We start from the raw sequence: 12559 nt of genomic DNA on the forward strand, positions 1-12559 counted from the left end.
AAAATCTTCAGTACTGCCTATGGCTCATCATATAAACTGTGGAGAAGATGTAGCTCAACATTTCTGAGTTTGGCACTTCCAGACACAGAAACACTCTAACAGTTCCTGAAAAAACTACATGTTTTATTGGGGGAGCGGGGGAGTGGAGGAAAGAGCTGATAAACTTTTAAGATAACATAAAGGCGTAAGATTTTCGTTTTGCTACCCATCCCATGTAGGAAAACTCTGTAAACTAACACTTCCTAGTCCTTTACTTCTATACACAATAACCCAAGTCTCCAAATTACTAGATATAACTAATGTTACCAAAAGCTTAGAGATTCCTCAGTTAACTAATTAATCCCATTAAAATACCTCTGGTAGGAAATCAGTATTTTTAATAAAAGTACATTCAAAATTGTAAAACATTTGCAATATACAATTTTTACAGCAAGTAATACACCATTGTAGACCTACAAAGGTTTGTTTTTTAAACACACTTGGCTCTTTACCCTCTCACGATCCTCTTTAAATAAATATTTAACGAAAACATTTCACTTCTAATAATGGAAGTAACATCATGATAAAGAGAGTATCAGCCACGTTACAAAAACGCTACAACAAAGCCCCTTTCACCCGCCAGTCTTGAGACAGCAAATCTTGCAATTCTTCTTCATCTTCGCTACCAATAGCCTCATCTTCTTTCTCTTGTGTTGCTCTTAATATCATGGCTTCTTTAAATTTCTCTTTCATCATATCCTGGCGGTTACGCAAAAGCTCAACACGGCGATAACATTCACTGTTGAGAAGCAAACCACCTATTAGTATTTGTGGCCTTTTCAAACTAAATGCATTTTCTACAGTGCCGGACTGTGTTTTTCCAACTTTGGATATATAAAGCTCAGCAGCTTCCCACCAACTGAAAATGTGATTGCACCTTCTCTGTATTAATCAAACAGAAACAGACCAGAGGAGAGAAGGAGTGCAGTCAGTTCTCTAGCAGTGAGCGCTAATCCAAACATGGAACAATTGCAATACCCCCACAGACTGATTTCAGAATAACACAGAAGCTCTATCCCACACAGAGGTGCCAGCCTTTGCTCCACCTAGGGTGTAGCAAATACGCATGTACTAGAAAGGTGATCATTGGCAATCAATTTGATACCTTACTGGCGGTATGTCTGAACTAAAGACAAAAAAGTAGCACAAGTATTCAGATCATGTACCTGCTTACTGAGCGCTACACTAGAACTTTTAAAGTAAATGAAATCCCCGAGTTTCAGTTTTCTATTTACTTAAGTTCTAGCCACAAAATATGTTTTGTAACAATAATTCTAGCCATTTTAACAGGATATTTTGTTGAACACATGTATTTAAGTCAGGCTGATACTTCTTCGTCTTTGCTTTTCCCAATCCTATTTGCTAGGAAGAGTCAAACAGTAAAGATAATTGCCTGAATCCTGTTTCCCCTTACATATCTGCAATAGGGTAACTTGCAGGGCAGCCATATGTGAATATTTGAAGGCTAAGGAAAATATGACTGTCACTGGAATTGATTTGATTCTGAATTTGAATTTAGTTTGGAAGAGTCTGAACTTAAATGCATTCAAAACACAAAGCTACAGAAACAGTGTTTAAAAATTTGGAATTTTTCTCTCAGGCAAAATAATTGTGCTAGCAAAATGAAACTCTCCCAGTTTCTGAATTTGGTTCTATGTGCTGTAGCAACCTAAGCCACTGGTAAAAACTCAAGGACAGCCAGGTTTAGCTCAAGCCCTCTTCAGAATTATAGCAGCGTTGTTAAAACATATTCCTTTACTACCAAAACTCAAATTGAACCCAGCGCTGTTGTTATTATGCCAACTGTCCAGAAGTCTGTCCAGATGACTGAAGTGTTGCTGTTATTTTTTGTACCTTCTTTTTGCTGAAAGGTTCATTAAAATCAGGATTCAACTTTTTCTTTTCAGTCTCTAACAGTGGCATAGTTAATTGTGAGTTACTTATTCAACCTTGTGATGGTACCAATCTGTTCCACTGAGCTGTACTTTAGATTACTTAGAATTTAAAATAATGCTACACTTACCATTTCAACAACAAACATTTAGGTAATGAAGTGTCTCATTCAACAAAACCTTTAAGTTAACTTTTATTAGAAAAAGGATAACTAGTCACAGAACAATGCTTTTTTTACACAGCAAACGTATGGTCAAAACACAGATCTCATTATGGAATATTTTAATTGTTTACATTGCAGAATATAAGCTCTTTAAAAAAACAGCTAAATAGGTTCACATTAATTCTACATCAATCAGATTTCAAAGAGAGATGCAAATTAAGACATTTGACAGGTGGAGTGAGGCAATTTAGGCAAAGGATTTACATTCTATTGCTTTATTTTGCCCTTGCCTGGCTTGCTGTATTTTCAGTGATTGTAGTTCAATCTCTCTTTGCAAATAATTTCATACCTTTGCTCCAAAATTCATGTTTTTATCAGGTATCAGTCTGAGATTTGAGGGAGTCTTTCTTTCTCCTTCAAATATTTAGGTGACTAACAAAAGGTAGTATCACAGAAAATTAAAAATGTTTTACCATTCTAGTTAAACAGTGATCCATTACAGCTGGAGAACAGAAAGTCTGAGGAAAAATTGATCTACTTACATCTGCTCATCAATTTCTCCAATCTCCCGATCTAGTCGTCCTTCCTCATCCTCTTCTGCCACTATTGCTTCTGAAATCTAAACAAGAAAAGCTCTAAGAGAATTCACCTTCATCCTGAATTCCTCTGTCATTCCTTTTTGGCGCCTGTGTCTTCCTTTCTTCCCCTCTACCCCAAGTCAAGTGCCTCGTAACTGTCAATCTGCTATACATATACACCTTCACAAAAGACTCTGGAGGCATATACGGAAAGAGACTGATCTGGTTTAATTATATATTAAAATGTTTATTCTTAAAACTAAAAGCTAAAAGTAGTTTGGCTGATTTGGGGTTAACCTTTTGATTTTTTTTCAATACACTACTATTTGAAACTGAGCATAAACAAGCCACGTGCATCCAAAGTCTGAAGCTGAAATTGGAGCTATATCCCAATACTTGGGACTTAATTACACAAATATTGTGTAATTATTGAAAGTATTGGTTAAATATTCCCACTGGATCCCAAAGTATTTCTAACCTGTTATTTTTTTCAGCATATACTTTCTCAAATCTGAATGTCTGGGAGATGCTATGCAATCAATGGTCCACGCATAACTGAGAAGATTCCTTCTAAGCTGAAGAATTATATGAATGGCTAATGCTAGCAAAATGTACCCACTACTGCTTTTGTATGAATATTTCCTCTGTTTATAGTGCTGAGCGCTTTAAAATGAGCAATGACGATTTTTTTTTGCACCACTTTTCTTAGCAGTTGACATATGACAGTTGACAACTTCATTTCCAATTAAAATTTTTAAAAATTGGCAAATACCCAAGGGAAACAGTGGGAACACCACGTATCTGTAAAGACAGTTTTAGGTGGTAACAAAGGACAGATGAAAACTTGTTCTCTGAAGACTTTCCATGCAATGCTAAATGGTAAAAAAAAAAAAAAAAATGGAAGTACAGAAAAATCATGGTCAACTTACATCTCACACACAGAATCTTACATCCCTTTCCCAGGTTCTGGGGTTCCTTTCCAGTACATTTAAACAAATCATAAAATCAAGGTTACTTACACTTTATAGATCCTTTTTCAAGGAGACAAATGGGTGGTAGTGTTTTGTTTGTTTGGGTTTTTTTTTTTTTTTTTTCTTCTTCTTCCCTTCAAGGTTAAGATACGAATATATCTCATCTAAAGAAGAGCCCATAATCATGTCCTCTTTGAATACACAACACTGGTCTGAGGTTTATGCTATCTTATTTAAATGCAATGTAATAAATCCAACTATATATATTGATGACTGGCTCCTCATCAAGAGTATCTTCAACTTAATTTTCCTTGAGTGGAAAACGTAAAGAACCATTTGCTCATTTATAAAGTGCATTTAACCACACACTGTATTGCAGACAAAGTGCTGACAACTGCATGTCAGTCATTTCACAGAGCTGCATGAAACTGTTGTTCTCCTTCTTGTGTATAGTATTTAGAATCAATAAAAATAGATTCCATTACTTACCGTGTTGACCTGTCGTATTGCCTTTTGAAATTCATCCCATTCTTTGTCCATCTGATCCTTTGGAGCATCAACTTTTCGCACCTAAAGAACATGAAAACACAGGCTCGTTAATGATTAATGCCTAGTGAGCCAACAACTGGAAACAATTGGGAAAAAACAGCATAATTTTGCCATGTTCTCAGGAAACCTGGTCAAAATATATACATTACCTAAATTGAAGTAACTAGGATAGTACAGCAGCACAAGTGTTTTGGAGGAAAAATATCTGACTCTATTCCCAGTTTTAAACAAGAAGTTTGACTACAGTATTAAAGAACAATTGACTTAGAATGGATGGTGTGAGATGCCTGGACTAACAAAAGTGACTACGCCCATTAATCTGATTTCACTATGTCACGTAGTAAATTTTAAATTTCTCTGTGAGCTGTCTGTTCAGTCGTATATAAGAGCTAGGACACAAACTAAAAAGGAGTAAAGTATTTGTTTTTAGCATGACATAAAATATGGTGTTATTCAGTTACTGGTTTAACTAGTGGTAGCCTGATTATATTTCAAGTATAAATTGATTTTGTTGGCTAGCAGGAGAAATAGCATAGCTACGTTCCACTTTTCAAACAATCTGCAAAGCTTTTTCTTCCGTGGTAGACAGCATTAATTACTAAAACAAGAGGACTGAAACCCATTCTTACACCTACTTTTTAAGATCTAAAAATAAAGTAATCAAAACCAGATTGTGCTTTTAACTTAAGCAAATAAATCGGATAATCTACCTGTGTAACCAGAACAGCTCAAGACTGGAAGCTGTGACATAGATGCTAGATGACAGATTATGCCTGGTTCTGGACTGGGTGGAAATCACATAGCTAAGAGAACTAAGCAGTTTGTACAGAACAATTTGTGACATCCTTTTGCATTAGCTTTGTTTTTCTTTTATTCATTCCTCTCTTTTGGTAACATGTCAGTCATCATCCCAGTAAAGACAATGGTCTGGTATGTTTTGTTCCTGAATTATTATATAAAATCCAGTAGCATGAATTAAGTTTATAGAATACGTTAGAAGCTTCCCAGCAAACTACGTATCGGAAGTCATCATTTCATTTTCTGTTTTGTGATTATTTTTATCATGTGTGTATGTACTGTGTTACTATGCATTGTGGTTGTCTTTTGTAATTCATAATTATTTGTATTTCTTACAATAAATTTAAACACTAAAGATATTATTTTTCCTTGAAATATTTGTCTAACACAGATTTCATATGCTTCATAAATTCCTGATGTAAAGAACCAAAAACCCTTTGAAGCCCAAAACCCCCTCTCCAGAAACACCGCTGTTAATTCTGAGAATAATTATTTTGTGCACAACTCCAACACAGAATCCCTGTAGTCATCCCACTGTAAGTGATGCCACATTTTCCTTCCTCTTCACATTAGCTGAATTTAGAAAGGGCTGATTAAAAAGAAGTGCATCTGTAGGCAATTCAAGAGAGAGCTTACTGAGCCATATATCCACTTATAAATTTTATAATCTGAGAAGATGACCAGACCAAAGATCACTAACCAATGTCCTCACAAATATAAGCATGTTCTCCTTTGCCAGCTAGACATTTCCACTCTGTACAGGCTTCCCAAGTCATGCTGAAACTACATATTGACAAATGTAACACAACAGTCACATGCAAAAATAAAAATAAAAAATTAAAAAAAACACATCTTTTTCAGATACATATTTGAACGCTCAAAATGTCGTTATTCAGAAGTATTTACATATGCCACCGCAGACTTGTGTGCATTTGTGGTGCCAAGAGAATCTTGCCAGAGCAAAAAGACACCTAGGCTTGCAACTGTGACGATGGGATTAAATGGACATAAAGGAGCATTATTTGGAAGGTCTCCAAATCAAACCCCAATTTAAATACACCAACAGCCTAACACAATGTGAACAATAGAAAAATATACTCAAGGAAAATGAAGAAAGCTTTGAGTCAGCAGTATTATTATGAAATAATAGTAAGTTTGAATGAATCACGGGTAAGTATGAATGAATCTGACCAAATTCCAAGATTTTTTGGAGAATGTCCAGGTATTTTTTCTGAGCATGAAAAAAAAACATAGCAGTAAAATATGAGAGGGCTGAAGACCACGTTCACTGTTGTAGTAGCCAGTAGCTGAGTTTACAACGCATGCCATAATCCAGCTGTTTTCATTCTAACAGGCTGTATAACAACATTGCATAGTAACTCTTATGCTTTTCAACAGGATCTCAGAAATTAGAGAACCATTCTTATATCCTCAATTCAGAAGCCTAACTGGATGTAAAAATGAGGTGAAATGCTTTTTCTTGGGTGACTCAAAGGAGTAACAGGTGAATTGTCCAAATCTCAATCTAGCATTTTAAATCAACAAATAACATTTCTTTTTCTTTATAAGCCATGAAGGAATTGCAATCAAAAATACCTTCTGAGAGATGATATAACAAGCTCTTCCTGACCCCCACCCCTCTTTTAATGTCTTCTAATTAATCCAGAATGAGATAGCTTAGTCATTTTCTTATATTCTGGCACAACTAATTACCTGGAAAAATATCCCCACTACTCAGAAAATTATTACAACAGACAGAAATAAATCCAGCAGCATAAAAAGATAGGTCACTTACTTTTGCATCCACCTCAGGATCATCAAAGAACCCTTCTGGCAAAGCCTCAGCAGTGTTTTCTTTCCTGGAATGTTTGATTATGGTTACTCCAAGTTAACACTTTAGAACCTCTTTTACTGTGGTTAAAAAACAGTCAAGAATAAAACCCTTAATTTTTATAAAAAGACCTAGAAATGAAGGAAGCTTTTTTATGACACAAATTTTACCTACAACCATCAAAACTTGTTTCTTCACTGTGGCCTCAACAAACTCAGAAGTTTAAACCTCACTGCCGGGACAGGAGCTGTAGCCCGGGCTTCCTAAACTACTTGTTCCAATGTGCTAAGCATCCAGACATTTTAAGAGAAGTCTCTACTTTCGATAGTCTAAACTAATGCCAAAAAAGTGCCTAGGTGAGCTGAACCACTGCCACAGAACAAGTAAATGTTTGTTGTTTTTTTTTTAAAACAGTTAAAAGCAGCGTTTGACACTAAACTTCAAAAGTACCACGTGTTAAAACTTGCAAATAGGGATGTCTAACAGGCCCCTCATGACACTGCTCCCCCTGTCCCTAGGGTGTGAAACAACACTTGATGCTGACATATGTGCAAACTATCCCAAATACGAGTTAACAATATGACGGATTTTTAAGGATCACAACCTATATTTCCTGGAAGGGTAATGTCTATTTAAATTTCCAAAATTTTTCAATATTTGATTTGATTGTTTACCTCTCTATTATCTTCTCCTGTATCTCTGCTTTCTGTATGGATCCTGAATGGGAAACTACAGGAGCAGCTGTAGTTTTGCTGTCAAAGAAGTCTGAAAGAAAGGACAGAAGCCTGTGAGAAAAAAGAACTATTCAACCTTCTATATAAAATTCTGACTAGACAGGAATTTAAATTAATATCTTATTGAATCAAGGGAAGAAAAGCCAGACGTTATTCCACTTGATAGCCTCAAACAATTACAACATAAAAGTGGTAAACGTGGTGAGAAAACACTGCATGGTAACAAACTAGCAAAGAATCTCTCTCCTTCCAGTAATACACCATAGCCAGCTAATAGCAATAATTAGAAAAATAAACAAGAACCCTTCCATCGTCAATGGCATCAACAGCAATCATCAACGACATTAAGTTCAACAAAGGTAAATGCCTGGTGCTGCACCCGGGACAGAGCACTGCCAGACACGGGCACAAACTGGGAGCAGAGTGGCTGGAGAGCAACTCAGCAGAAAAACATCTGGGGCTGCTGGCAGACAGCAGGCTCAGCATGAGCCAGCAGCGCGCCCTGGCAGCCCAGTGGGGTGCCATTAAACACAGCACAGTCAGACAGTCAAGAGAGGTGATTCTTCTGCTATACTTAGCGTTGGTGTGGTCTCACCTGGAGTACTGTGTGCAGTTCTGGGCTCCACATTATAAACAAGCATGTCCCTTCCAACTGAACTGTGCTATTCTACCCTAACAGAGCTGCTTCTTACAGAATCACTTACCACTTCATTCATCATTACCTGTAGGTAGAGAATTAGGTATTGCTTCTGGAGTTGGAGGTGGAATTTCAGTTTTGTGTGTAACGGAAGATTTGTTCGATTGATCTTGTTCCTCTTCATCATCATCATCGTCGTCGTCGTCGTCATCATCATCATAATTTCCTGACAATAAACTGGGACCGGGACCCTTTGAAATCTGTTTGCTTGCACTGTTTTGCTCTGTTTCATCAAAAAAATCTGCTGGTAGCCTAGTGAGGAGTACACAATGCAAATGTTTCAAATATCACAAAAATCAGTTTGACTCCAGCATCTGCAGTCCATTCAATCTACAAGGTTGTATCGCTCACAGATCTTGTACAATATGCTAAACTGCTCAGCTACTGATAAAACCACTGTTTGAAGGCAACACATAATTGCTGCTTTCTTCTGAAGTTCCCCGGGAATGCTGAGGCTAAAGCTGAAAACACATTTCAGTTCAGTTTTGTTTCTTATATTGAGTATTCTGATAAAAACTAATAAAAGTATCCTACAACAAAGTGAGCTTGGAGGAATGGCAGCTATGGTAATTCTACTTTTGCATTCAAAGCAATTTGCATCTGTAAGATGTCACTTAAATCTTGACACCCTTCACGTCTAATACAACCACTCGCTTTGGGTACCTACTGCAGCTTGGAAGTGCTGTGCAGGCTCAGCAATGAGAAAACCCAGATTTGTTTAGGATAGCTGCAGGTCTCCAAGACAAACATTTTGCTAGGTTATATTTTTAAAATAATCATACTGATCAGTTTAATAATGAACAAACCTCTCAAATGGCAATTCTACGCACACATACAAAATTCTTACAAGGTGTCTTTAGCATCAAGATAACACCACCTAATATCTATGCAAAATAATACTTTATCGTAAGAAAAAATGTACAGGACGCTGCAGGCCTCATGTGACACCTAACAACCCCACATAGACGTCTAAACACCATCAGAAATCTGAAGTGGCAATAAGATGTGTAACTCAATCCCCTGAAGTCAAATACACTTGTATCTTTGCAAGGGTTCAGCTACAAGATAAGTGTTTACATGAATTTTAAGTTAAAAAAGTCTTAATAAAGAAGTGTTGATGACATTTGTTAGTAGTTTCTGTGGCTAACTATCATTTAAATGTATACTACAAAATTTGTTATCATTTCGGACTATCATCTCTTCTGCAGTATGGCATCATTAAATACTGGAGTGCATGCCACAATATAGTTATTTTCATTCCAGTAGACAGTGCAATAACAACACATATTACATAGTATAAGTCAGACAGTGACAGTAAAGGAATTCCTGTTCTGTCACAGACTGGAGTTAATACCACGATTTTCTCGTTTGCACAGAGCACGATGCTGCTACATTCAGGAATGTACCCACATTAGAAACCGAGCAGAAGCAGGAATCTGCTGATTCTCTGAACCTTTACCCTTGGGTAGGAGAGATGAGGAAGAACAGGGTGAGAATGTACCAGCTGGTATAGTTACAACCAAAAAGATACATAGAAGATCTACTTACCCAGATGTAGATGTATGTGGCTTGTCTTCTGTACCTGTATAACAGCCAAGAGTCACTTCTTACAACCCATGCTTTTAAAAGAAGTATCTCTCATGGTCAAACTACTGCAGCAAGTTCAGAAAGTTAGGAACTACTATCATTATTTCTTAAGAGCTCCAAACTGAATGTCCCATAGTATCTATCATCAGGTACCATGAGTGCTACAGAGAGTCCAAACCCAACCTACACAAGATGTTACCTTAAATTCATAGTGTCTGCTTAGGTTCTCGCGCTCACTTAAGACCAATGCAATAGTGTGCCTCACAGTACTTAATATAACAAAGCAAAGTAAAAACACTCCTTGTATATGAACCACAGAAAACAGAGTATTTTAACCCAGTAAGCTAGAGAAAAGGTAAACTACCAAAACAGCAGTTTTCTGCTGATCAGTGAACTCACAAAGAGCAAGGCAGACTTCTTCCCTTTCAAGCAGCAATAGGCTGACAGACTAACTCAACGATCTTGTTAACTCACTTCCACAGTACAGCAAAAGAAAACCAAAAGGATACAAGATGCAAAATAGCTAGATTCTGTCATGTGCTTGGAAAGCACGCTCTCTATTTACCTTTCGCTCTCTTTAACTCTGTATTTTCTGTGTCAACAGTTTTTCTCTTGACAGGCTGAGACGATGTGCTAGCAGCTGGACCGGTTGCTGTCTGCTTTGTGCCTTTTAATTCCGCAACTCTCTGTAAAGTAGTACACGTTTTAAGAGGCTTTCCTGTCAGGAACTTTTGGACTGTGCAGTTTAAAATACAGCAGTTTTAGAACATCCTATTAAAATCAACTGATGTCCTTCCATAGCAATATCACTGAAACAGGGGTCACAGATCATAGAATCATTCAGGTTGGAAGAGACCTCCAAGATCACCTGGTCCAACCATCCCCCTACCACCAATGTCACCCACTAAACCATGTCCCTAAGCACCACGTCCAACCTTTCCTTGAACACCCCCAGGGACGGTGACGCCACCACCTCCCTGGGCAACCCATTCCAGTGCCTGACTGCTCTTTCTGAGAAGAAATTTCTGAAACCGAGATCAATGTTTTTGTCAGCCTCTAAAACAACGTGATGTGGGGGCAGAGGAACTGGCACTTACACAAGGCAGGCTGTGTGACTGAGAAAGACCACGATTAGTGGCAGTAGAGCAGTAAACAATGTAGGAAGAGGTAGGAAGGAGGGACTCACGCTGGGGCACTGGAACAGGAGGTGCTGTAAGACCCACACCGGTAGGTGTGAAGACACACGGCCGCGCGCTGCCCCAGCGATGCACTCGGAGGCAGGCACTGAAGCAGGACCCCCCCTCCCGGCCCTTCTGACCCTTCCCCGGGTGCCTGCGGGCTGAAACCCCGCCGCAGCCCCGTCTCACCTCGCGGTGCTGCCTGCCCAGGACGTGTGTCTGCCACAGCAGCTCGCCCTTCACGGGCGCGTTGCAGAGGGCGCAGCTGAGGTGCCCCAGGCTGTTGTACGTGGCGGCGGCCGTTAAGGGAAGGCAGCCGGGCGCTGCAAGACACCCCCCCGGCCCCCCGCCCCCCCCGCCGCGGCCGCGACACCCCCCACCCCCCCGGCCCGGGGCAGCGGCGGAGGATATCTGGCGAAGGGCGACTCGATGCGCTTCTTGTCCGCGTTCTGCCGCTGCTTCTCCCGCATCAGCCGCCGCAGCTCCTCCTGCCGCACCGCCGCCCGCCCCGCGCCCGCGCCGCCCGCCGCCATCTTGTCCCGCAGCACCGGGGGGGGGGGGGGGGGGACCAGGCACCGCCCTCGGGGGGAGGGAGCGGGAAGGCTCCGCCCCCGCGCTGGGCGATGGGGGAGGTGGGGGTGGGGCTTGGGGAGGGGGCGGGGCTTGTGTGGAGGGAGGGGGTGGCCCCGCCCCTCCGGAAGGGGGAAGGAGGGAGAAATGAAATCGCAAAACTATTAAAAAAGTAAGCGATAAAATTAAAAAAAAAAACAAAATTACAAAAATAAAAATAAAATAAAAATTACAAAAATAAAATAAAAATTACAAAAATAAAATAAAAATTACAAATAAAAATAAAATAAAATTACAAAAATTAAAATAAAAATTACAAAAGTACAAAAAATACCAAAAATATTACAAAAAATAAAAATTGAAAATAATCAAAAATAAAATTACCAAAATAAAAAAAAATGCCAAAAAAATGACAAAAATAAAATTGCAAAAATAAAAAATTAACTACAAAAATGAAAATATTCAAACACAAAATTACCAAAATAAGATTACAAAACTAAAAAAATCAAAATAAATGAAAATAAAATTTCAAAATTACAAAAATAAAAATCACAAAAATTAAAACCACAAGCATAAAACTGTCAGCAACAGGGGCAGAATTAAATTCTCCACCTTCAGCAACGTCCCTTCAGCAGTTACACCCTCAGAGCGCCACCAGGGCTGGATAGGCACCATCCTGCAAACGCGTGCCAAGCTTTCTGACTAAAGTGCTTGCAAGTTCCCCCACAAATGCCAAAAAAGTAAAAAAATAAAAATTAAAAAATTAAACCCACCACCAGTACACCTCATGCAGCCAGATGCTGCAAACACCGGCTGAAAGTACTCCAGGTGATATACAACTGTGAAAATTGCTTAAAAAAAAAAAAAAAAAAAAAAAGCCAGAAAGGCCAGGTTTTCTTCCAGGCTGAGCTTTCCACTACCCGTGGCTTTGACGCCCCGCAGCAGGCAGTGGGGGCCTGCTGGTTATGGAA

The 12559-nt window shown here is 38.9% G+C and overlaps 2 protein-coding genes across 7 annotated transcripts in view; one reads left to right on the forward strand and one right to left on the reverse strand.

Annotated features, from left to right (window-relative positions):
• LOC121065899 (poly(rC)-binding protein 3-like) overlaps positions 1-4125 on the forward strand; it is a 514190-nt gene extending 510065 nt beyond the window's left edge. For all 6 annotated transcript variants that reach the window (XM_040549057.1, XM_040549058.1, XM_040549051.1 and 3 more), the window contains one exon: positions 3168-4125. In XM_040549057.1, the coding sequence (XP_040404991.1) occupies positions 3168-3188 (21 nt within the window). In that variant the 3' untranslated portion in view covers positions 3189-4125. The remainder of the gene's footprint in view (positions 1-3167) is intronic.
• On the reverse strand, positions 103-11573 carry ZNF830 (zinc finger protein 830). Its single transcript, XM_040549061.1, has 10 exons — positions 11430-11573; positions 11208-11307; positions 10406-10526; positions 9802-9835; positions 8279-8505; positions 7497-7587; positions 6787-6850; positions 4134-4214; positions 2638-2714; positions 103-778 (listed from the first exon to the last, which is right to left on the reverse strand). Exons 1-10 carry the CDS (start codon positions 11549-11551, stop codon positions 595-597), a joined length of 1101 nt encoding a protein of 366 aa, XP_040404995.1. The 5' UTR covers positions 11552-11573; the 3' UTR covers positions 103-594.
• Positions 11574-12559: the final 986 nt, after the last annotated feature.

This window comes from Cygnus olor, chromosome 2 (genome assembly GCF_009769625.2).
Source record: "Cygnus olor isolate bCygOlo1 chromosome 2, bCygOlo1.pri.v2, whole genome shotgun sequence".
Taxonomy (NCBI): domain Eukaryota; kingdom Metazoa; phylum Chordata; class Aves; order Anseriformes; family Anatidae; genus Cygnus; species Cygnus olor.